General features: G+C 54.7%; 2 protein-coding genes and 1 non-coding gene across 3 annotated transcripts in view; 2 read left to right on the top strand and 1 right to left on the bottom strand.

The window, feature by feature from the left end:
* The window catches only part of FANCI (FA complementation group I), a 73,792-nt gene extending 72,567 nt beyond the window's left edge, over nucleotides 1–1,225 (top strand). The window contains exon 38 of the mRNA XM_055326271.1: nucleotides 500–1,225. Coding sequence (XP_055182246.1) covers nucleotides 500–580 — 81 coding nt within the window. The 3' untranslated portion in view covers nucleotides 581–1,225. The remainder of the gene's footprint in view (nucleotides 1–499) is intronic.
* Nucleotides 421–16,936, bottom strand: POLG (DNA polymerase gamma, catalytic subunit). The gene is made up of 22 exons (XM_055326273.1): nucleotides 15,571–16,936; nucleotides 12,697–12,892; nucleotides 11,684–11,848; nucleotides 11,427–11,573; nucleotides 11,202–11,281; nucleotides 10,223–10,405; nucleotides 9,977–10,122; nucleotides 9,707–9,833; nucleotides 8,522–8,758; nucleotides 7,577–7,697; nucleotides 7,281–7,385; nucleotides 6,881–6,988; nucleotides 5,931–6,091; nucleotides 5,232–5,285; nucleotides 5,018–5,135; nucleotides 4,434–4,569; nucleotides 4,087–4,333; nucleotides 2,870–2,992; nucleotides 2,566–2,734; nucleotides 2,211–2,419; nucleotides 1,353–1,513; nucleotides 421–932 (listed from the first exon to the last, which is right to left on the bottom strand). Exons 1-22 carry the CDS (start codon nucleotides 16,233–16,235, stop codon nucleotides 874–876), a joined length of 3,717 nt encoding a protein of 1,238 aa, XP_055182248.1. The 5' UTR covers nucleotides 16,236–16,936; the 3' UTR covers nucleotides 421–873.
* A 628-nt stretch (nucleotides 16,937–17,564) lies between these two features.
* On the top strand, nucleotides 17,565–17,637 carry TRNAR-UCG (transfer RNA arginine (anticodon UCG)). The gene has a single exon. It is a non-coding gene; the product is annotated as a tRNA-Arg (tRNA).
* The last annotated feature ends 7,712 nt before the right edge of the window (nucleotides 17,638–25,349 follow it).

Below are 25,349 nucleotides of genomic sequence, written 5' to 3'. Positions count from 1 at the left end.
CGTGACCTTCTGAACTATTAGGAAATTACTAGCCCCAGAGTTACAGCTCCAAAACCAGTTCAGTTCCTTTCCCTGCCACCCTTTAGCTGTATGGCTGCAGCAGCAGAGCCAGGGAGCTCAGGTTTGTCTGAGATGGAAGTCAGTGAAGTTTACGTGAGACACCCTCATGTCTGGCTTCTCAAACATTCTGAACCTTCGTGCTTCCAATGATCATATTCCAGGCCATAAGGCACCTGGCCTGTCACAGAGCTGTCAAGGGGCTCAGCTACACGGAGGCAGCTGTCGTCTCCCTCCTTGCCCCCTCCCAGGAAGGGCCATAGTGCCCATAGTGCTCGGCCACTTGGGAGGCGGTCCTCTTCATCCAGACGGTATGACCTAGGAGTGGGAAGGGGGAGAAAGCAGGACTACCACAGGCTTAGATGAGAAGATAAAGGATTTTTATTTCCACTGCCTCTGAGCAGGCTTATCACATTTGAGCATTACTTCTCTCCCCCGCTAGGGTACTGCATCAGAGCACGAGGGACAGAACAAAGAACCAGCCAAGAAGAAAAGGAAAAAAGAAATGAAATGCCTGAGTTAATGTGAACTTTGGGGCTTCTGCTTTCTTTTTTACCCAACAAGCAGCAGTACCCCCTTGTCCTACAGCCTGCACCAGCAGTGGCATCTTGGCTCTGAACCCAGGAGCTCCACTGCACCTTCACTCGGAGGCAGTCCGTTCTAGGCAGGTCCTGCTACCGAGGAGGGCTGACCTCCCACAAGCCCTTCTGCACAAGCACAGCGCAAAGCCTGGGTGTGGGAGCCTACACCGTCCCGACGAAGCTCCACGGGAGCAAATACAGGGCACCTCCAGGCAGAGCTAGGTCCAGGCTGGCTTCACTGTTCCAAGGAGCCTTTGGTGAGTTCAATTATCTGGTAAATATCCAGCGCTTCACCTGAAAGATAGTGTAGAGAGGTTAGGACGCTTCCTCCAGGACTGGAACCCGTGTCCGGGAGCGAGCAAGCAAAGGACCTGTCAGGGACGGTAATGCTATGTTTGGGACTGTCCGTTTTCTGTATAAATAAGTTTGTCTAAGCTAACTTTCTTTTTAAATGTATCTTTCTGCTTTACTTGTTTGATATTCATTGCACAGTTCTCACCTAAGAATGCACTTTAGCCTTAAACAAGAAATCTTAAAATATGTTTCTGCTGTGGTTGAAGAAGGAATAATAAACAGTACAGAGGGAATACTGGAGTCCTGGTTTCTTCCTCCATGTGATTACGTTCTCTTTGGACCTGGGGCACTGTCCACCGAACAGCCCATCCACCGTACATCGTACATTCCATGCACAATCAACAGATGTGTGGAGCTCACCCTGGGGAATCCCGTATCTCCTTTCCATCCCAGTTGGGTTGGAAGGGGTTTTACAATCCATGGTCACTTCCTTCCTGAGGCACTGGTCAATATCGACTGTGCTGAAAAAGGCGACGGACTGGGGTAGGTCATTGAGACCCAGCTTGTAGGCGAACATGCACCTGCAAGAGACCCGACCTCCTCTCAGGCGCGGCCCGGCACTTCCCCGTCCCCCTGGCAGACCAAAATGCAGTGAGAGACTCCAGACACTCTTGTCCTGCAGTTCAGTACACTATTGATGTAAAACATTTGACTTTTTGTGTATTTGAATATCGAGTGGCCCAAGGACTCTGTTAGCTTTGTCAGACACGACCCCCCAGGGGAAGATGGAGAGGGACCTCTACCCATTAGGAGAGATCTGCTTCCCAAACTAGTTCTGGATGGCAGACTCACACAGAACTGTAATTACTGAATTCAAACATGTAAATTAGGAATTTTACTATGAATTTTCTCATTCACAACGTCTTCTGGTGGTAGTCTGAATCACAAACTTTTGGCACTTAAGGAAACACTTATGGATTAAAAAAAAAAGTCTCATTTGATTTTTTTTTTTCCATTTGATTTTCAAAACAAAGGTATGCATCTAGGGGAGTACAAGACGGCAGCTACTCTTGGGACACCTGACCTCCTCACTATCTCTCATCAGGTCTGGGTTTATGATCTTTTCAATCCCGAGAAATTTAAAAGTTGAAGCCTGTCTTTTTGAAAATTTTTTCAATGAGCAATAGAAAAAGAAACACTCATTCCTAGGAAGATGAAAACGCAAAGAGCATGCTCAGCCTGGTCCAAAGGCCCAAGCGGCCACAGGCCCCCACCTACCTGGTCAGGAGGTTGGTGATCTGCAGGGCCAGGGCTGCGCGGTAGCGGTCCTCCTCTCGCACCAGGTAGCGGACCTCATCGTGGATGCTGATGCAGAAGCGCCCGTCAATGGCAAATTCCTCAAACAGCCACTTCATGGCCACGAGCATGAGGTGTAAATAGTCCACGGCAGAGCTCTGCACCACCCAGTTCACACGGCTGGTCATAAACTTGGGGGCGAAGGAGGCACAGGTTAGGGATTTTGCCACACCCTGGCTCACTCTGGGCAGCGTGGAGGGGTGGGAGGTAAGGGAGCCCTGTCCTTCCCTTGTGACCCCTCTCCCCCCATCTCCCCCCTCCAAAGAGAGCAATCTACCTCCCCCTGGACAGCCGAGGGCTCCAGGGCGCGGCTGATGCGGCAGCCCAGCACCGGGGTACATGGGGTGTCAGACATGGCAATGCTCTCCAGCTTATTGAACATTTCTGATTCTGTGCCCCCCCTCCACGCTCGCTCGGCAGCCACCTCCCACTTCTTCCAACGTGACCTGGAGACCAAAACAGAAAAGCAGGGGGAGGCAAGCTTTGCCTTTCAGCTTCTCAGAGTGAAGAACAAAGCATCCCAGCTCTCCAGGGACCAGCCCGGACCCTCCCTCCATCTTTAATACACAGAAGGCTCTCACTTCCTCGAAGCTTCTCTCTGTATCTTGCGCAGATCCTGCAGGGAAACCCAGCCATCTTCAGTCCTGTCCACGGGGAGGTCCAATTCCCTCACCAGCCACTCACCCTCCTCCGACAGCCGATACCTGGGGGCAGTGTCACCACCGTCACTCCCATGGGAGTGCTTAGCCCAGTACACATGACCATCCCCGGAGACTCCAATCCCAAGAGGGAATAGGCTACAAGAAGCCAAGTGACTTGCCAGGAAGAGGCAAAGCCCAGACAGGACCCCAGGCTTCTGTGGGCTATGCCTCTGTAGCCCAGTAAACGCCATACCCCAACACGAGAGCCAGTAGGGTTACTACCGTCCTGACCCCCAGACACGGAACTGCCTGGTGCCCCACAGGCACCATGTTTTAGCTCAGGAGGCACAAAAGAGCTCCCAGCCCAGAAGGGAGGGAAGGTAGGCTATGGGCTACTCCCTGAAGGGAATGGGCACTTGGGGAAGACAACATACAGCTGGGTCGGGCTGACACATTGGTTCCCAGCTCCGGTGCAGCCTCACAGCCCTGGTGTACCCCCTCAGAGCTGCACCAGGGCTTCCCCACGACCTGCGCCCTCCATCCAGACTCCCCTGGAACCCCTTCAGAGGCCTCCAACCAAGGCCTAACCTCCCCTGTCCTCACGGCTCTCCCCTGCCTGCCCCCAGCACAGTCCCCACATCTACCACTGCACCCTCGCTCACCTACCACCCCCCCCCTTAGTCTCCCTCGAGGAGGCCAGTTAAGCAAACACGGCCACTGCACAGCATCCCCAAGGAAGGTAGACCTGCACCTCCCTCCCTCACTGCTGCTTAGGAGCCCACAAGGTGGTACTCCCGGGGCAAAGAGGCTGGAGCAGGCCCAGGCGTCCTCCTACAGAAAAGTCAGTCCCAGGTCTCTGGGGTTGGCGGCTACCTGCTGCTGACACTACCGTCCCACCCCTGCCCCTGCCCTCATGTGTTCCCTGCAAGCGTGTTCACAGCGCCGCACCACTGCGGCTGTTGACCTGCTAGCTTGGTGGCAATGTCAAGGTGCAGCCTTAATTGTGAGAGAAACTGTTTAAGATAATTAAGTAAAGAATTTCCACAACCCCAAGACCACCATCCTGGAGCCAGGTCAGAGATCTAGAGGGAGAGGGGCCCTCGATACGGGGAGCAGAACACGCAGAGGGTGCTGTGGATGGGGGGAGGGACCCTCACCGGCGAAGGCCCTTGGTGACGGCGTACATCTGCTGGGCCTTCTCAGCCGCCTCCTGCCGTGTGAGCCGATGGTTGAACTGCATCAGCAGGCGCTCAGCGAATGGCTGCCCCGCCCCGTAGATGCGGCCATAGTTGAAGATCTTGGCGTGCTCACGGCTGATGCCCACGGTCGCGGCTGTCTTACTGTGCAGGTCGGTGCCCCTGCTCTTCCTGCCCTGCAGGGTCATCCAGCCAAAGGCCGTGCAGCCTGTGGGGCGGTGGGGGAAGACAGGCTTGAGAAAAGCAGCTCGGGAACACGCTGCCAGCAACGTGGCCACCGCTTTGGCCCAGCCCTGGCCCCTGCTCACCATGCATGCCAGCAAAGTGGGCGTCTCCCAGCACGGCTGCGATCCACAGCTCCTGCGAGTCCACGTCGGCGCCCACGAGGACATAGCCAGGTGGGGCCTGCACCATGGCCTTCAACTCACTGCCTACTCGGTCAGGCTGCAGAAGAGGGAGGTCAGGCCCTACCCAGACACCCCAGGGAGACTCCCGCCCCCGCATTCCCTGAAGCCAGACTGGACTGAGAGCACTGGGCCTCTCCTGAGGGGGGCTGGGGTCCAGGAACTGCCAAGCACTGCCCCAAACCCCGGGACGGCTGCCTGGTGGCAGCAGGAAACCACTCCTCCCTCCACACCTGCCTGGCTCTGGGCCCACCTCCACTCCACCACAGCCGCACACCCCTCGTGCCTCCTCAATGTCTGTCAATGAGGGGGGCCCAGATCCAGTCGGCTGAAGGAATGGACAAGCAGCAGAGCTACTTCTGGCCTGAGTCCTGCCTGCCCCTGATCTTAGGTTCCTTTTCCTGCTCCTCATGGAAAGCCCTCCACACCCCAGTTTCTAGAGACAGAGGAGAGGAAGAACAGGGATCGGAGGTACAGAGGGCACGTACCCGGGCATTGCTGGCAGTGAGCCACGTCGGCTCCACAGCCCGGCGGGTGATGGTGCCAGCGGTTACCACCTGCGGCAAGATGGCCCCATAGCGGCCTTCCTCGTCGTAGTCTGGGTGCCTGGCCGGGGGCAGGACACATGAGTCCTGGCAGCTTTGGTCCTATGTCCCACCCTGCTCAGTTCTCCTGTCCCCACAATCACTAGGCAGCCCATACCTGGTCACAGCACGGGGCAGAGCCGACCTGGGAAGCCACACCACCATCTGGGAGCTGTGGGGACAGATGGAACTAAGGCTCAGAGCAGCCCCAAGGAGCAGAATCCACCCCACGCCCAACTTGGGGCTACTGTGCTCCCTCCTGGCCCAGCCTCACGCTCTTCCCACTGACTTTAACCAGGGTGGGCTGTGACACGGCCAAGGCCTGGGGCCCCAGAATCTGCCATCCAGGGTCATACGCCATCCAATAGCTTCTGCCCTACAGTGCTTGTGAGGCATCTGACCTCAGCCCTGCCATGAGCGCCTCGGCCACACGTGGAGTGGACCTCAGTGGTGATGGCAGCACCCTTCTGGCAGCAGCATGCGTGCTGCTGGAGCCACGGCCCCCCAGTGCCAGCCCTGCGGGGGGGGACCCAGGCCCCCAGGCTCCCAGTCCAGCAGCCCCCTACGCTCCTCAGCCATATCAGGGCTTCAGCAGCTACGCCATATCTGGGCCCTACCGCACCATTTTCCACACAGACATGGAAACGGAGGCCACGGAGGGACTTGCCCGCACTCACATGACACCAGAACCAGAACCACAGGCAGCCAGACTGTGGCCAGGCTTGTCCCTCTAGTGCAGCACGGATGGGGCCGGGGGCCTCTGGGTGGGAAAGGTGCAGGAAAGGGGTCCCACTTCTGCCCTCCCACAGCAGCCCACCTGATTCGTTTATGGGCGTTCCTCCAGAAAGAAATCATTTTGTTGATCTCTAAGGCACGGGGTCCACTGGCACCTCCTGGGCCGGCCTGCAGGGTGCCATCCTCCATCTTGGGGAGGAAGTCCTTGGCGAAAGGGCTGCCCACATTGCAGCCGCTACCATCCTGCAAAAGGCAAAAGCATCAGGGGCTGGAAGCTGGCACAGACCCCTGGACAGGGAGCCCCCTGGTGCCCCATGCTCCTCAGCTCTGCCCACACTGAGCCCAGAATCTTGAGCAGAGCAGTCTGGGGCACACCTCTGACTGCAACACACATGCAGCACAGAGACATACACGGGTGGAGGGTGGGTGTTTCCACATTCCCAGCAGATGCCTCCAAGTGCAGAGAGTGCTGACCCTTATGTGTATCTATGATAAATTATTACTACCTAGTAAAGAGAACAGTAAACTGTAATAAGCTAGTGAACTTGGCTCCTCTCTCTCAAAATCTCTCATGTACTGTATTTACTCTTCTTACCCTGACATGAGTGGATACAATGCTCCCCATAAAGCAATGAAGTGAGGCGAGTGCAGCAGCGTCAGGCTACTAGTGACCCTCTGAGGACACACCAGCAGGAAGGTCATCTGCTTTGGAACCACAGGTGACCCGAGCAACAGACTGTCATCGGTGGTGGACAGAGCCCATTGTGTAGTGCTGTCAGACACTGACAGGCCCCGTCATTTAATCGCACCACCACACCCCTCGCTACCCCATTTCCAGGAGGCAAAGACTGGAAAAGATGGGGCCCCAGCAGGCAGGCCTGGCGGAGGAGTCCTAGGGAACTGCCTAGGAGCACACCCTATGCCACTACGCGTGTTGATCCCGTGCAAGGGTGGTTCTGGGCTGAGTCACTCTGGGGCCTGGGAGCTTGAGACACTGGGCAGTATGGGACAGGCATGAGTCAGGACACACACCTTGTGAGGCAGCTTGAAGAACCAGCAGCCGGGGATGTCCACATCGTTGTAAGGTCCGTTGCCATGGTGATAGGCTGGCTGGCTGGCTCTGGGGCCACCAGCAGCAGTCTGTGGGGGCCACACACCTAGATGAGGCCCTGCTCCAGCACCTGCATTCAGCGAGGGCCATGGGGTAGGGTGTGGGAAATGGGCCTGAAGTGGCCAACAGCGGTGCTGAGAAATGGCAGGATGGCCTCAGGCTCCCTCCTTGGACTCCAACAAATACAGAGCCACCCAAAGGGAAGGCAGCAACATGCATGCTGCCTTCCACCCCCCTGCCCAGGACCTTGGGAACTCTCTGGCAGGGGAGAGCTACTTGGGCACAAGAGCCAGAGAACCCCAGAGCAGAAGCCCTGCTCACCAGAGCCGGGGGCTGACTGAGGCCTGCCCTTCCGCAGCGCTCCACCCTGGCCTCCACCTCTGCTTCCACCTCCACCTCCGCTTCCATGCAGCCCAGTTCTTCCACCTGGATGGGCTCAGGTACATAGGAAGTAAAGTAGGGGGACTGGCTGGCCAGCTCCACCCACCACACGCAGACAGCCGGCCCAGGGGGAGCCACCCAGTGCCCTTGGGTTACCACCCCCACCCAGGAGCCCCCCCCCCCCCATCCTTGGGAGGGAGCAGAGACTCTAGAGCCCAGGTTCGGGCTGCCCTCACCGTCTGCCATACGGCGCTGCCGTCGGTGAGCAGGAACTCCTCCGCCAGGCCTGCCTGCTGGGGCTCCGGCTGCCGCTTCCCCTGTTCAAGACAGTGCTTCCTGTACAGGGACTCGATGGCTCTGGGCAGAGAACAGCAGCAGCAGCCCCTGATTACTGGGGGCCCACTCTGGGCCAGGGAGCTCACTGGGGCCTTGCACAATTCCCTTTACTTAGGCCTCAGAACCAGCTCTGAGGAAGAGATGCGCAGTGCTCTCCCCTGGTTTTCAGACAGGGAGTGACAAATCACAAGTAAAACACCACGCGGTGGCAGGTGAGGATGCAGGGGCTGCTCTGACCCAAATCTAAGCTCCTCACCAGCTCAGCTGTTGCCTTCCCTGGGAAAGCTCTGGAGGCCATGCAGCCGTCCCCACTAGGTTCCAGCCCCTTCTGTCCCCAAGGGCCCCACAGGTGATTCAGGCTATCCTGCAGAGCCAGGGCTCCCAACCTGGGCCACGTCAAGTGCCATGGCTTGTCCCCCACACCTGCCTGTCAAAAGCCTGAGGTTTAGAATCTCAGACAAGTCAAAGGATTTCCCTAGGCCTTTATTTTGCCAACTCTAAAATGGGGATAGCCATTCTATGTCACGTGGCTGCCTGGAAACAAAGGAGAGAGCACTACAAAAGGTTTCCAATCACAGAATATAACTAGTCCTCAATCACACACAAAAAAGAAAGACAGCCCATATCCCCGGCTGTCCCTGACAGCCCCCGCTCTGCAACAGTCCTGTGAAGGCAGCTGTGCCAGTGGACCCAAGTGGAGGGCTCTGAGCCCCAAAGGTAAAAAAAAGATGCCCACCAGGACTCTCAGACCCCAACTCTTCCACTAACCAGAGCTGGGCTTGGGTTTTCCAGCAAGGGGAGAAGGCCCTAGATCCACCCCTTCCTTCCCTGAGCCTGAGCCTCACCTGTACGGGCAGGCCACCCCAGCTGAGGCTGGGGCGGTTTCCGCTGGTGCCTGAGCCAGGTTGTCCCGCCGCCCGGGCACCAGGTATCCCCAGCCATGCCGCTCCGAGTAGTGCAGAGGGAAGCCATCCCAGGTCATCGCCATGAGTTTTGGAGTGACCCGCATCTGCAGGCTGAGGAGACTGGGGCCCGGGGTCCATGCAGGGTCATCTAGCCGGGGGCAGAGCTTCCGGTACCACCTATGCCCCGCCAGAGGAGAGCAGTGTCACAGTGTTGGGGATGGACAGCATGTGACAAGCCAGGTTCTCTCTCCCATGACCTGACCCACCTGTCCACCCTCTAAAGCCCCAAGGCTTTCCAGTAACCTCAGCCTATAGCCACAGGCCCCTCCCTCGGGTGTACACCCATAATCCCCATGAGCTCCCCTAGAATAATTCAAGTATCTGAAAAGGAACATCCTAGGTCAGGCCCACTGGCCTCATCAGAAGCCAAGGACCTACAAGGATGGCCCAGCACCGGGCTCATTCCCCAGCTCCAGTCCATACAGGGTAACTGGCCAGGAGACAGTGCCACACCGCTGCTCCAGGAACACAGCAGGGCCTTCAGAGCTCCATCTCTCACATGCTGTTCACCAGGGCCAACCCGAGGGGGAGCCAAGGGAGGCACCTGGAGCACACAGCTTAAGGAGACCTCACTCTCAGGATCCTCCAAGTGCCAAGTCCACACCCCGTTCTTAACCCTGGCTGCCCCTATTTTCTCATCTCTGCCAGTCTATGAGGCTCAAATAAAAAAAATCCCCTCCCTCAAGGAAGCCATCCCTGACTTCCCCAGGCAGACTTAGGTACTGCCTCAACACTGCTCACTCTTCCTTCTCATCATGAATATGAAGGCCAGTTGCACTGCTTGGTCTTCACGCCTAGCTCCTCCCAGGGAGCAGCAGCTCCTAGAAAGGAGCTGTGTTCCTATCTGCACCCCCAGAGGTGGTGGTGGTGGTGGGCCGAGCACACAGCAGGTGCTCAGTGCAGTTGTACTGAATGAGACCAGGGAGCCAGGGGTCAGAGTGAGCAAGTGACTGGAAGACAGAACGAACAGCAGCAGGTCAGTAAGGGCCACACACACACCAGTGACAGAAAAGCCCTAAGGCAGGGGAAGGGTAGACTCTACATATATGAGGAGCTAGGGCTCACCCAGGGTGTCCGGGAAGGTGCTGGGGCCGCTTTGGCAGGCTCTCTGCGGTCCCCTTCAGGTGCTCCAAGCAGGCGCGGGCCGTGACATCTCGCTGAACCTCCTCCTCCTCACTGGGAGGGCCAGGGTCTGCACACAGTAGGCATGACAATCAGGAGCAGAAGGGTCTCTCAGGAAGACCTGCCCAGCCGACTCATCTCTGAAGGCCGGAGAGATCCCTTCCAACCTTCCCAAGGACCATCCCCACCCCACCTCCCGCCCATGCTCCCCACCTTCCTGATCCTTGGGGTCCCCAGCCCCCTCGATGGGCAACTTGCTGGCTGCAGTTGGCTCCTTCCTCTTCACCTTCTTTGCCTTCTTCTGCTTAAACTCTTGCAGGTCCCACTCCAGATCCCAGAGCCAGGGGTCCTCCTTGTACCTGCAGAGCCAGTCCACCAGAGAAGCTTTAGGCCAATCCAGAGGCAGGCCTCTGGCCTGCCCGTACTCACCTAGCTCCCACACTCCCAAGGCCTGGCTACCTCTCCCCTGAGAGCAGCTGGCAGGCATCATTGGCCAGGTCCATCAGCGACTTCTTCATCTCCCACTGGAGCTCCTCATAGGTGTTCTGTGCCTCTGCCAGGTACCGCTCCCAGTTCTGGTTGACAGGCAGGTAAGAGACCCCCATCTCCAACATGCCAGCCAGAGTCACCGGGTGGGGACACCTGGGGGGGGGGGGGACAAACACCAGGGAGGTCATAAATGACCACAGAAAGCAAGGCTCTGGCGCAATCCCTGAGCCCGTCTAGCAAGCCTCAACCTAACTACCCATGTGACGTAGCTCTGAAGGGAGACCAGGGTCTCAACCACAGCTTGACCCCAGATCAACGACTTGGGAGGCGTGAGACACTGGCTGAGTAAGTGGCTCCGCTTCTCTGAGCCTCAGTTCCTTTATCTATCAAGTATCTAAAGTACCATCCCGTCCCCAGGAGAAATAGGAGTTACTCCTATTAGGAGTTAGGAGTGAAAATGAAAACGGGTGCCATCTCCTGAGTAACGACCATGTGCCAGGCACTGTGCTAGGTCACAGACAAACCTCACAACCAGGGTGGTCAAGTATTATTTGCTTCACAGACAAAAACACTGAGGCTCTGACAAACCAAGTGACTTACCCAAGGGCAAAAGAGTGAGGGAGGACAGTCAAGATTCAAACTTGGTCTAGGGGATACTTGTGACTGACCACACCACAAGAGTGACTCACTAACAAACATGACCAGGATCTGGGTACCTAGAGGGTGCTGCATCACCTGGGAACACACGCATGAAACACAACCACAGCCCTTGGCGCCCCCCTCCAGGGCCTCTAGAAAACCAGAGTCCAGGACCCAGGCTCTGTTCTTTCAACCCAGAAAGGCTAAGGTCCATAGGCTGAGAAAGACCCAGTAACACCTTCTGACAGAGGACCAGATACTACTAGGACACTGCCAACCCCCAGGTGTTCCCCCGGGGGCTCCCCCTCACCTCTCCAAGAAGAGCGGTAGCTGCTGCTGAAAAATCTCATAGGTAGCCCACACGTCCTGGGCACAGTACTGCATCAGAGCCTGGCACAGGCGACAGGAAGGCGCTGGGTGGGCAGTTGTCCCACTACCATCGCCGGTCTCAGGGTCAGGTATTGCCGCTATACTCCCCGGGGTCAGCTAGGTCTGCCCCCACCCACCTCCCCAGAGTCCCTCCCCAGCACTATACCTGGAAGTTCTCTCGGATGTCCTTCATGCTACCCTTGACGAACAGTTCTCGAGGCTCCTTCTCTAAGGGAGGCCCCCCCACATAGAGGCTGTGCACATCTGAGAGATTATTGACACTGCTGATATCCAGCCAGTCCCAGGAGGAGATCTGGCGGGGGACAGACCAAGGAATATAGCAGATTAGCTCAGCCCTGGGACAGACAGGCAGGTGAGACAGTCCCAAGCGCCCGGCTCCAGCCCCCCACAGTAAGCACTCACCACCGGGCCACTGGCTTTGTTTTGGGACTTCTGGCCTCGCTGTGTGGGGTGGCGGGCCTTGCGCTTGCCCTGCTTGGCTGCCATCCACAGACTGCGCTGGAAGCCGCTGAGCCCTGAGATGGCCATGTGCATGCTCATGGTGTCCAGGAAGCGCATGCGGGAGCCCTGAGAACAGAGGTTGCAGCTGAAGCCACTCAGCCCTGCTTTGGTGCCGTCACCCCCCCAAACCCGCCTCAGCCCCCTACCATCACACAGCCTTCCAACACTAAAGCTATCCCCTCATGCTTACCCATGTTTCCCCTCCAGCCATGACAGGCTTGCCCTCCCAAATCCCAGCTACCCCTGAGTACAGGCCTGGCTCAATTCCAACACACAAGTCCTTCCCAGCATCCAGCAACAGCTCTGAGGGCTGCCTTGGGAACAGGGTAGCCAAATCGAGGCCATCTGAGCTCCCAGACTTAGCCCCCAGCCCCAGCCTGCAGCTCACAAACTGCAGCAGCTCCTGCTCAGATCGGTAAGGCTGACCTGAAGCTATACGCTAAGGCTGCTCACACCTGCCCTGCCTCTCTGCTGCGGTAGTTGTGAGAACTAGATAGAAGAGCACTTCTTGTAATATTAAGAATGCCACAAGCACGCTTTACAAATAAGGAAACTGAGGCTCGGGAACATGAAGGCACTCACACCACTTTGTCCCTGGCAGAAGCAGGACGTGAGCCCAGGCCATGAGCCCAGGCCATGTGGCCAGACTCTCCAAAGATCCACGCTAACTCTCAAACACCACACAGACACCAGGGTTACTCGTACTCTGCGACCACTCAGGTCCCGTACCAGGCAAGTCCAGGGGAATGAACAGCTGGGCCCAGGGACCAGGGGCAGGGCTGGCCAGCAGGAGGCCCCGCAGCCACTACAGAGACACAGGAGACCTGGCCAGGAAAAGCAACGCCTTCCCTAGCCACTGAGGTCAGAGCTAGGCCACCCCTTACCAGAAGCTACCCCAGCCCCAGGAACCTCACCTGGATCAGGTACTGCTCCTTGATATGGGCTCGATCAAAGCAAACGTTGTGCCCCACAACTAACTGCTCCTGCCAATCACGCTGGGTGGGGCCGCCTGCACTGGCAGGGACCTCCAGAGGAATGAGGTCAGCCGGCGACAGCTGGCTGGTCCAAGAGTAACGCTCTTCCACCAGCCGCCGGCTGCACCAGGAATACCTGAGGGGGGCGAAAGGCAGCAAGTTCGGCAGGAGGCATGACACTTCCTTCTGCTCCACGACACCCACAGCACACGTACCGTCGCAAGTCAGCTCCCATGATAGCAGCTGGGATGTAGGCAAGACCAGGTGGGTACTCCCGACCCTCACAGAGCTAGAGAGTGACTGGGGGTGTGTGGGGGGAGGCCAGAAAAACTCCTTTACTTTTCGCATCCACAGATACAGATGGAGCTAAATGCCACAGTACTGGATGTCCTACAAGGGCACCAGGGCCTGGGCCACCAAGGTGTGTGTGAGGTCCGGCACTCACAAAGTCTGTGCCGTTTCCAAGCACGGTCAACCCCTCAGGTCCATAAGCACAAAACAGTAAGCATTCAAAATACCAGTAAAAGAGACGATTACATGCGGCAAATTGGGGGTGGGGGGTGGGGGGGAGTGGCAATAGAAAAAAAAGACAAATGCCACACATGTACAGGATGAATCATCTAACAGCTAGAGAGATTCCAAAGGCCCAAGAGAATGTCCTGCACCTCAGAGCAGGTGCTGGGCCTGAGCCCCACCTGGGGGAGCCAAGGGCAAGTGTTAGGACTGGAGGGGAGACTGGACTGGACGACCACCTGCCCACATAATGGGTGGACTGAGGGCAGAGTAGGAGCACTGCCTGCGGGTGCCGGACCCTGACGCAGGGAAAGGCTGGAGGGTGCCCAAGATTCACAAGGCTGAGCGTGGGGAAATGGCAGCCGAGCCAAAGCCCACTGTAAATCACAGGTGATGCCAAAAGATCAGAGCCACTCGGCATCAAATGAGCGCCAGGGCCACATAGGGCCCTCACAGCTGTGCACAGAGCTCCAGGCAACCCTGGCAGGGGGGGTGGGCATCTGCCTCCAGTTTCAACAGACAGTGGTTTCTGCAGGGAAGGGGGCTACCGGCAAAAAGGGGTTCCTCGTTTTAAACCTGCTAAAATCTAACCCACACTCCAAGTGGTGGCGATACACTCTAGGACTCAAATTGAAACATCCTCCCCATTTAGAGCCCTTAAAAACAACACTGAAAAAGAGGCCTGAAGATGTCAAATATTTGAGGCTATGGTGACGACAGGAACTCTAGGTGCAATAAAAGGCTAGACTGGTGGCAAGATCCAGGTCTACAGCTGCGCATGAGAGCCATCTCACTACACATTTGTGATAAAAGAAGCCAATGTGCAAACACCTTTGGTACGTTTAAGAGGAACCAGATCAATGCCATCAAAACTCTATGCTCATCCTGTGAATCTCAGACAAATGCTGGCCCCTGTGCGATGTCCCCTAGGGTGACGACCAAAGTCCTCAGCCACAGCCTTTGGGAAGCTGAACCCTCCACTGCAGCCCCGAAATCTTGGGCTGGCCTGGAACTTAAGGTTACACAGCCATGGCAGGGACGTGCCCAAGCTCACAGCGGACTGCTCTGATGGCCCCATCCGGTACCCTGCACACCCCCCTACACAATCAGGCTCCCCAGAAGAAGGTCCCTGTGCCACCAGGCATATACTGAACAGCGCCACCCCCCATACTGGTGAGAATGGAATGAGGATGAGAGGAGGACAGGGAGAGGGAGGAGGAGGAAGAGAAAAGGTGGACTTCAGGTAAAATGGCCAAGAATGACCAAGAGATCAAAACACAAGGCTTTCTTGTCACTGGTCTCCTAATTTTCCCTCAGCCACCATAGCCTGCTTCACCTTCAATCGGTGGCTGGTACTCCCTCTGTTTTGACCATCAAGTTACAAAGTAAGCACGGAGATTCTCATCTCAACTGGAACTAAATCAATGCGGAACCTGGTTTTGCTCTTTGCAGCCATTAATGCCTACCTTATCTATTTAGCCATGTTTTCACCATTTTCAACTGCATATTTAACATTTCGCAGCTTTCTTTACAAAGATGTAGCTTCCAATAGGAATAAATAAACTGCTAACTTTTGTGCTGGCCATGCCTGAAAGCATTAAGGTTGTAAATAGTATTTTAATCCTGGAATGAAGAATAAAAAAAGGGGAGAAACAGGACTGCCATCATTGTTTGAAAAAGAAACGTGGGTAGCACTTAGAAAGTTATTTAAAAAGGAGAGAGAGAGATTTGGATACACCTGTTTGGGCCAAAATGCATCTGGGAGGCTGGGGGCAGGAAGCAATGGTTCTCAACTGGGGGCAATAGGCTAGGTGTGGGGGAATTCTACCTCGGGGTGGGAGTCTGTTTGGCGACACTGCGTAGATACTTGGTCCAGCGTCTCTGCCCACAATAATCAACAGCATTCCCAAATAGAGACACTGTTCAAATGCCTTGAACTAACTTCTCAGGAAGCATTTAGGGGAGGGGGGAAAGCACCAAATCAAGGTGACCTCAAGTGGTCTCCCACCACAGTCCCAAGTACAACCTACTATTGTTCTCCACACAACCCCTATTGCCACCTGACTTGTGCTTGGATATTTGTTTACTGCCTGTGTCTTTCCGCCAGAAAGTAAGCTCTGTGAAACCTGAGGTCAAGCCTATTTCACTTGACTTCACCACAGAATCCGCAGTCCCTAGGAGAGCACCCGAGTAGCACAGACTGGGAGCTCAGTAAAATTCACTGAACGGAACTACTAAGCTGGGACACCCCCCACCCACCTCCTGCACATGTGAAGTCCCCAGCGCCCAGCCCCTACTCACCAGGCCGAGGGGGATATGGCCACCGCCAATGTGGGGCAAGTTCCCTCTGCCAAGCAGACCTCCACGTCGAACACCAGGGCCCGCTCCTCGGGGATGGCCACGGGTACGGCCTCCCCCGCGGGGCCGTACCGGGTCCAGCCCTCCACCCAGGCCCAGCTCGGGGGCCGCGGGGGCGGCTGGGCCTGCAATAACGAGTTGGCCGCCTCCAGGTAGGGCAGGCTCTGCTTCTGGGCCAGGAGGCGGAAGTGCTGGTCCAGGCTGCCCCCGTAGAGGGGCGGCAGGCGCAGCTCCACGTCCGGCAAGGGCGTGGCCGGCTGCCCCCAGAGCCCGTGCCTCTGCAGGTGCTCGATGCTGCGGCGCACGGCGGCCTCGCCGGGCGTCTCCCCGCCGCTCCCGAAGATTTGCTCGTGAAGCCCTCTCGAGAGCATCTGGATGTGCAAGGGGTTGTGCCGCAGCTGCCCGCCCTCCGAGGACCGCGCTGGCGGCGGCGGCGGCTGCTGCTGCTGCTGCTGCTGCTGCTGCTGCTGCTGCTGCTGCGGTCGCGGCGGCCCGTCGCTGGGGACGGGGGCGGGGCCGGAGCTGGAGACCCAGCGCCCCGGAGCTGGCACTGACCCTGGCGCGGCGGTGGTGGCGCCGGCCACCCTCTTCCAGAGCAGGCGGCTCATGGTGGGTGCAGGGAGCCCCCCGCTGGGAGTCAGGACACCTGGCTTTGGGCTCCAGCTTGGCTGCTTTTACTGGCCGAAAGACGTGGAGGGAGACACGTCCTGTCTCTGTTTTCCAGTCAGTGAAATGGGTCTGACCATGCCTGCCTTCCACCCACAAATTCTGAAGGAGACAGACGACAGCAAGTGTTATTTCTTACGCGTGCGGCCCGCATTCCGTGCTAAGCCCTCGCTCCTCGGGCACTGACTGCGTCCCAGGCAGCGTGCCAGGCGCTTTAGGGGCAGGTTCTCCGTGGAGCATCGGACAACCACGGCAATTACCAAGAGCCCTCCTGAGGACACGGAGGTGCAAGCAGGTTCATCAGTGAACTTGGCGGCGGGCGGGCGGGGGGGGGGGGAAGCAGGGTTAAGAGCGATGGTCCGGGAGGAGGACGCGGCGGCGGGTTTGAATCCCGGCTCCGGCTGTTAGGAGATGCGTGACCTTGGGCGAGCTCCCTAAGGCCCCAGTCTCCTGCTCCGTGAAATGGGGGTACGGATTCTACCTGTCCCACAAGACCGCTGTCCGAGGGACTCAGGGCGAACAAGTCGCGAGACCCGACCCCCGGCGAACGCCCGGCAGACTGTGGCTGCCATGACGGCGACCGGCGCGGCCCCGAGGGCCTACGCCGCTAGGTGCCAGGCCCCGGATCCGAAACCGCAGGGCGGGCCGCCGGCCCCCCGGGCCCCCACCCACCCCCGCAGCCCCCGCGCGCCCGGCCGTGCCCGAGCCCGAGCCCGAGCCCGAGCCCGAGCCCCACGGCGCCGCGGTGCGCCCTGGGACAAGCCTCCGCCCAGCTCCGGGCCTCGCTCCCTGACCGGGGAGGGAGAGGCCGCGCCGCCGCTCGGCGACCAGGCTTCCCCCGCCTCCACTTCCCCGGGCCGACCCGCCGGAAACCTCGGTCCGTCCGGTGCTTCCCGGGCCGCGACCCCGACCCCAGGCCGACGGCGCGGCGTCCCTCTCCGCGCGGCCTACGCAGCCTCGGGGTGGCGTGTGGCCTCCAGCCGACCAGTCCGCCTCGCTGGCAGCTGCAACTTCCCGTCTGCGCCCCGCTCGGTCCCGCGGCTACCGAGAGGCAGGAGGGAGACTCCCGGCGCGACCAATAGGAGGGCCTCAAGTGGACCGGTCCGGCCGTAGGGGGGAGAGGGGAACTTCCGGGTGGGTTCTCCCTACGGAACTCTGAGAGCCAAAGTCCAAACTCCCCCCTGCCCAAGCAACAAGTGGATTGGTCCCAGGCAAGCCGGTGGGCGGTAATGCTACTTTTCAGATTGCCCGAAGAGCACTAGGCGTCGGGCGGCCGCGTGGCCTAATGGATAAGGCGTCTGACTTCGGATCAGAAGATTGCAGGTTCGAGTCCTGCCGCGGTCGCGAGGGAACCTGCCTACAATTTTTGCTTTAGTCCTCCTTAGGAGAGTTAGCGTCGGGACCTAGGAAATGTTAACGTCTGTTTCCACCCCACAAAAGACCTGGGAATACCCCGATCCTCGGAAGTAACTGCTCCGGCTCTACACGCCCCAGCGAAGTTGTTCAACTGTGCTCCTGGCGCGGGGGCTCGCTTCTAAATTGTACCCCCGACGCAGGGGGAGGAGCCAGGAGGGCGAGGGGCGTCTTTTAAGGAAATCCCAATTTACAATCGGTTGGTACGTGGGAATGACGAGGGTTCGCAACTGGAAGGGAGCCGCGTCCTGCCCCGCCCCGGGCTCCCCGTCTCCATCCTGGGCCATCCTGATGGGACTACGTGCTCTCTTTCCTGGAACCCGAATCAGCATTGGTCGCAAGCCCCCGCCTGCGGAGCCTTCCAGTCTCTGCGGTCTCCTGCCTCTCCATCCACCTCCTCTTGCTCCGGGGACCGCAGCAGCTCTGCTTTCCGTGCTCCTTGGTCCGAGGTTCATAGACTGTAAAGTACCTGGTGGAATAAGGCCCACGTGAATAACAAGAGCCTGGAGGTTGGAGCCGGGAGACCCAGCTGCGCGGATTTGAGATCAAGAGAGATTTGAGGTCGACCTGAGTTCACAACGCTGATTATGGACCAAATTCAGGCCTCGCTGAAAATCATTCCCCATCTTCCAGCCTATGCGTGTGTCAGGACACCCTGAACTTATTTGACAAACTGACTTCAAGGGTATTGTTCAAGGGTAGGGTGGGGAGATACCCAGGCAAACACCCTCCTCGCGCCGGCCCCCCACGCTGTGGCCCCCAAAGAGGCCCTGGGAAGCCCCAGGCCAAGGCTTGGGAAGGCAGTGCTGAGGCTTGGTTTCTCCTTTCTTTATTTTGAAGTATGAAATATTTTTCATAAACCGTTCTGGGTGTATTTCATAATACACAAATGTTTTGATTTTCTCCTGGGGGGAAAAATACAATCAACTGCAAATCCACTGTATTGTAATCTGTTTGTTGTTGGATTTGGTTTTGGTTTTGGTTGGGTTTTTTTTTTCCACTTAATCTTATACTGTTCACATTTTTGCAAAATGCCAAGAGAGGATCTCAGCTTAAATCAGGGAGTCCCTGAGTGAGGAAAATGCTTGCATTATTTCTCGTAATCTGCTACCGGAAGTTTAGCTTCTCCTTCACTGGTGAGGTTAGATGACCAGCCACAGTCCTAGTAGCAGTACCCAAGACTTTGTTCTCAATAGCAATCACAGATATTTTCATAACACATTCCAGTTGCTGCAGACTTTTCAAAATACTGTTTATACTGATCTGTACTTCAAAATAACCATATCACTAGGTCACTGCTAGAGCTTGTCATTTAATGAGTTAATTAAAAAATGCATATTACCAGGACGCCTGGGTGGCTCAGCGGTTGGGCACCTGCCTTCAGCTCAGGGCATGATCCTGGAATCTGGGATGGAGTCCTGCATTGGGCTCCCTGCATGGAGCCTGCTTCTCCCTCTGCCTGTGACTCTGCCTGTCTCTCAGTCTGTGTCTGTCATGAATAAATAAATAAATCTTTAAAAAAATGCATATTACCCAAAAAAATGCGTATTACCTATTCTAATATTTCATCATCTTTGGATTCCTTTGTAATCCTCTGTCTCTTATGCATTTAAAAACATTATTCTAGGAAGATGTCTATGACACACACACACACAAAAAGCTAAGAACAGACCCCTGGCCTAACCAAATGGCATTTCCAGGGGATACTGCTCCTTGGGTCTGCCTGGTATCCCCTGGTAGAACAACCCTCCCCTTAGGTTCAGTGCCAGGAAATGTCGTCGATCAAGATGCCTGTTCCATCACAAGGCTGGTTCAGGCCAGTCTCTGTGCCCTCACCCCAGAATTAAAATCTTCAGCAAGGAGGGACACCTGGGTGGCTCAGTGGTTGAGCATCTGCCTTTGGCTCGAGTGGTGATCCCAGGCTCCCTACAGGAGCCTGCTTCTCCCTCTGCCTATGTCTCTGCCTCTCTTGTGTCTTTCAAAATCTTAAAAAAAAAAAAAATTATTGAGAACAATGCCTGACTCAGAGTAATTGCTCACAAAATGTAAGGTATAGGGACACCTGGGTGGCTCAGTGGTTTAGCACCTGCCTTAAGCCCAGGGCATGATCCTGGAGTTCCAGATCGAGTCCTTTATCAGACTCCCTGCATGGAGCCTGCTTCTCCTTCTGCCTGTGTCTCTGCCTCTCTCTCTCTCTCTCTCTCTCTCTCTCTCTCTCTCTGCCTCTCTCTCATGAATAGATAAATAAAATCTTTTAAAAAAAAAAAAGTAAGGTATGATTATTCTGTGTCAGCACCTCTGCAAAAGCTGTGCCTGGGCTGAGCACCTCCGGGGCATTTGTCCCTGAAATAATCAGACCTGCCTGACCTGGCTTCAGAAGGCAGCAGGCACCAATCTCTTTTGAGCTGTTTCTAGCAGAAATATAAGGGCAAGGGAGCAAGGGAGGGCTCATTTGGGGGGGTCAGCTCATGCCATGCTGGGTCTCCATCTACCACATATGGGATCAAACTGGCATGTATATGAAATTCGGGATGAGAGTTAATAGGCTGGCGCCCAGGTGGCTCAGTTGGTTGAGCATCTGAGTCTTGGTTTCAGCTTGGGTCATCATCTTAGGGTCCTAGGATCCAGCCCACATGTCAGGCTCTGTGCTCAGTGCAGTCTACTGGAGATTCTCTCTCTCTCTCTTTCTCTCTCTCTCTCTCTCTCTCTCTCCCCCCCCCGCCCTCCTACCCCTGCTCAGTCTCTCTCTCTCTCTCTCTCTCTCTCTCAAATAGATAAAATCTTAAAAAGAGAGAGAGTTAATAGGCTATTTTCACATTAAGCTTTGTAGTTCAGGTGGATATTTGATTATGTCAGACCTGTGTAGTCTAAGGCAGAAAAAAATGAAATTGATGAAAACGTGAACCATTGTTTTTGTGGATGAGAAGTCCCCTGACAGGAAGAGACTGTGCCCTATCCGTTTTTCTGTTCCTAGCATGGAACTTGGCACACAGAAGCAGATGCTTGTTGTCCCCACCGCCAATGTCCCTCTCTGGCTTCTGGCCAACGGCTGAGGAGCTCTCTGTCCCTGGAGCCAGACACGGGGCTTATTAACTGAGCTGAGCCAATCAGGCATTCCACCAAGAAATGAACAGTTATTTCCTTCATATCATCTAATAGCCGTGAATGTTGAAATTTCCAATGGCAAGAGCCTCTTTTTGCTTTAGCTAGTTTGGGTTGGATTTTCTGTCACTTGTGATGGAAAGAGCTCTCACTGATTAAGTGCTTGTTAAATATTTGCTGAACAAATGAGTGAGCTTTTTATTTCATGTCTTTTTCTAAATTCCACTGAAGTGAATTTCCCTGAGAGGAGACCAGGCTATGCATAAGATTCTTAACTTGCAAAGTGCTCTGCAGTTTGTAGTTTGCAAACCCTTATGATTCCACCTTAGCTCCCCCCTCTATTTATGATACCGGTGGTGTCTCTGACACAAGTAAGTATTTTAAAAGAAAACTTGAAGGGCACCTGGATGGCTTAGTTGGTTAACTGCCTCCAGCTCGGATGCTGGGTCAGGAGCTCAGGCCAGGAGCTCAGGCTGTGATCCTAGGTCCTGGGATGAGCCCTGCAGTTAGGCTTCCTACTCAGCGGAGAGTTTGCTTCTCCCTCTCCCTCTCCCTCTGCCTCTCCTCCTACTTGTGCTCTCTCCTCTCTCTCTCAAATTAAAAAATAAAATCTCAAAAAAATAAACATAAAAATAAAAGAAAACGTGGTATATTTCTACCATAAATTGAAAACTATCACATTATAAATATAATTTTAATATATACTACTACAGGGGCAGCCCCGGTGGCACAGCGGTTTAGCGCCACCTGCAGCCCAGGGCGTGATCCTGGAGACCCTGGATCCAGTCCCATGTCAGGCTCTCTACATGGAGCCTGCTTCTCCCTCTGCCTGTGTCTCTGCCTCTCTCTCTCTCTCTGTGTCTCTATGAATAAATGAATAAATAATCTTTAAAAAAATAATAATATATACTACTACATATTACCATATTGATATATCAAATACACATTGACTATTTCACATACCTTAATGTATGAAATCTTTTTTTTTGAGATTGTATTTATTTATTCATGAGACACAGAGAGAGAGAGAGGCAGAGGCACAGGCAGAGGGAGAAGCAGGCTCCATGCAGGGAGCCTGACGTGGGACTCGATCCCGAGTCTCCAGGATCAAGCCCTGGGCTGAAGGCCATGCTAAACTGCTGAGCCACCCGGGCTGCCCAACTTAACATATGAAATCCTAAAATAACAAATACCAGTAAGAAATTCAACCAGTTTACAAAAATCCATACCTGAAAACCTGAAAATAAATTCTTCCATCAGAAGAATGAAACTGAAAAAAAAAAAAAGAAGAAGAAGAATGAAACTGTATGAACTGTAGGTAGAATGGAGATAGTTGATGACTCTCAGTTTCAGATAAAGTTCTAAATCAATAAGACAATTTCATTTGCAAAAGTTTGATGTTAATCAGCCTCAGGAATTTCAATCCACATTTGTATGTCACCAGAAAGGCAAAAGGTACTGTACAGCCTTCTCTGACACACTTTTGCATATTTACACGTATTTCACATAGTAAACAGGTGTCAATTTCTGACGTGGCCATTCATACAAACTACTGAAAAAAAGTCCCCATAAGAGTGGAGCTTGCACACAGGGACCCATCTTGCCGGCCATGCCATCAGCTTAATCTGTCTTTCTTTGTTTTTTTGTTTTTTTTTTAAGATTTATTTATTTATTTATTTATTTATTTAGAGGGAGAGAGAGAGGCAGAGACACAGGCAGAGGGAGAAGCAGGCTCCCTGTGGGGAGCCTGATGCAGGACTCAATCCCAGGCCCCCGGATCACAACCTGAACCAAAGGCAGAAACTCAACCACTGAGCTGCCCAGGTGTCCCATAGCTTTCTAGACAGAAGGACAAAACCCTAAGTTCCTGAGAGATGAGACCTCCACGGGCTCCGAGCCCTGGCTAGGGCCGTGTGGCCTGTTTTGCCAGCTGCAAAATTGCAAATCCCATGTCCTTACCTATTAGATCCCAGCCTGCAGAGCAACACCCTCTGTTGGGATGAACATGGCATGGCCCACTGGAGGGGTAAATAGGTTTATTTATATAATTTTTTTTTGTAATTAGGTTTCTTGCAAATTGTCGCAAAAGATTTTAAGCTCAAAACATAGGCTGTAGCATGAAAAGAAAGGCATCACTCTCTGCAGAGACATTTCCTTTAAGGAGTACATTGGGCTAAAACTCTAAGCACCAAGAACTTTCATAGAAATAGTTTTGCTCTCCTGTTAAAACGGGACAGACCGAATCCCATCCCAGGAACAAAAAAAAAAAGGATCAAGTCATCCATTCACATGGAGTAAAATGAGAGCCAGACTCCGACAACAGGCATTTGCGTGTAGGGAGGGGAACATTTCAACATCCTGTATCTGGAAGAAAGTAGCTACCTTGCTTTGGCATTTAAGTGTCATGATTTCAAGAGAAGATGCTGCCTTTTATCCTTCAGGGGAAATGATGAACAGGTTTGGGAACTGTAAAGTATCATTCAGTTTGGATTGGTCTAGTTATTTATTTATTCCCTGCTTTGTTCCAGAAAGACTTTCAGGTGGTAGAGGTTAGTAGTAACCACATCATCATTACCGTTTGAGCTCAGGTTGGCATCTGATGGGGTCAGCAGCTTTGGGGTCCTGCCAAGAGGCTCACCAGGGCCTGCTACACCACACTCCTCAAGAACCTGGCTGTGCTCTCCTAGCCACACTGGCTGGACCCGGGCAGGTACCTGAGCCAGCATAGCCATAGATCAACCAGGTCTGAGAGACCAGACTGAATGTCAATGAAGTGGGCTCAGCCAATAGGGGTGATCCAAACTTGATGGTGACAAAGCATCCTGATTGCATCCTCTTTCAGGAAGTGTGAAAAGGGACCATGGCCATTTTTATCTGTGAAGACAAAATGCCCAGGGCCACTAGAACCACCACTGCCTCCATGCCTGCTCTCCCCACATCGCTTGGAGAACTGTATGGAAGCAGAGCCTGCAGTTCCAGGCATGGCCATGACCGTGGCAGAGGTGGTCGCTTTGCTAGAGGGCCAGTTCTAGAAGTTGTTCTGAAGGCCCAGCCAGGAGACCATCCTCCAGCCCTTCCAAAAAGTTTTAGGTATCTAATTTCCTGTTCTAAGTCTCTTTCATATTACAATTCTGGAAAGGTCTCTACTTTCTGAAACCAAAATTGCTTGATGCCAGGACCCTCCTCTGGGCTCCCATCACCCTGTGGTATGGATCTCATGTCTCCTTCCCGCCAACCATGGGCCCCCTGAAGGCAGGGGCCACATCTTGTTTCTTCTATACCCCAGCACATAGCACAGTGCCCTCACAAAGAAGGTGCCCACTCCATATGTACTGTGTGAACCAATGACTCTGCCCAGTGGCAATGAAGTTTTTCACCTCCACAGCTGTCGTATCATTCATATTTCAGAGCAGGAACTAGGAAACAGTCTGGTTATTTTGAAAAGCAAAAAGAGATGTGACACAGGGCTTAATGATGTGGGTAAGGATGGTTGGGAGGGCTGGAGGGGCAGCCGCCAGCAGGTGACTTGCTTCAAGTTCACACCACCACCACAGCTGTGATCTGGAGCCAGATTCTGGAGGAAAGGAGGCCGCTGTTGCCACAGCTACCACTTTTCCTGCCACCACAATGCAAAGCGGGTGACTGGAGGGTGACACAGTTGGGCTGTGACAACAGTCTTGTCAGCCAGAGCTTGCTGGTCTGTGCCAATACCAGAGAAAGATGGTCCCTGCCTCCTGTGACCTTTGAAATCTCTCCTGTGTATCTCTCATAGACAGAATATAAATCTCAACCAGGGGAATCCCTGGGTGGCTCAGTGGTTGGGTGTCTGCCTTCCGCTCAGGGTGTGATCTTGGAGTCCCAGGATCGAGTCCCGCATTGGGCTCCCTGCATGGAGCCTGCTTCTCCCTCTGCCTGTGTCTCTGCCTCTCTCTCTGTCTCTCTGTCTCTCTCTCTCTCTCTCTGTGTGTGTGTGTGTGTGTATGTGTCTCGTGAATAAATGAATAAAATCTTTAAAAAAATAAATAAATCCCAACCAGAACCCCAGTTGCAAGGGCATGTGGGAAGTGTAGTTCTTAGCCTTCTACCCCCTGTAATTCTCGGGAAAACAGAGAAGAGCATGGTAATGGAGGCCACGTTCCAGCAGACAAGATCTGGCAGACAAGCCTGGACCATTGTATTTGCACCTCTACTATGACATGTGTCATCTTCTGCCTGGCCCAGGACCTGGGAGCATGTGCATGGCTCCTAGCACTGAGGGAATGGGCTGCTTCTTCATCACCCTGGACCTCCTGTGCCAGGCACTGTCTGAAGGCAAAAAGTGCTCAGTGCTCTATTGATGTTTCTGGCCAAATTCTCCATCCATTTCTGAGGGCTCCCAGGGATTAGGATCCTGCAGAGTCTGGCTACCCCTTAAAATTGCCAGCAAGCTACCACCCCACCTCCCCCCCCCACTCCCAGGAATCAAGAGGCCAAAGAGAGGAGCTGCTGAGCACCAGGGCCTGGGACAAGTACCCCCTCAGTTCAGGGACCAGCAGCATCTT

Source organism: Nyctereutes procyonoides, unplaced genomic scaffold, assembly GCF_905146905.1.
Source record: "Nyctereutes procyonoides isolate TBG_1078 unplaced genomic scaffold, NYPRO_anot_genome, whole genome shotgun sequence".
NCBI lineage: Eukaryota > Metazoa > Chordata > Mammalia > Carnivora > Canidae > Nyctereutes > Nyctereutes procyonoides.
Note: the sequence above shows the minus strand (reverse complement) of the source record. Positions and strands in the feature narration are given on the sequence as shown.

Coding starts and splice junctions, on each gene's coding strand:
- POLG (XM_055326273.1), bottom strand. CDS start 16,235: ATGAGCCGCCTGCTCTGGAAGAGGGTGGCCGGCGCCACCACCGCCGCG. Junction 12,893..15,570: donor GCCATATCCCCCTCGGCCTG/GTGAGTAGGGGC, acceptor CGCCCCCCTCAG/GTATTCCTGGTGCAGCCGGC. Junction 5,136..5,231: donor CTGCCCCGTGCTGTGACCAG/GTATGGGCTGCC, acceptor GCCCCCGGCCAG/GCACCCAGACTACGACGAGG.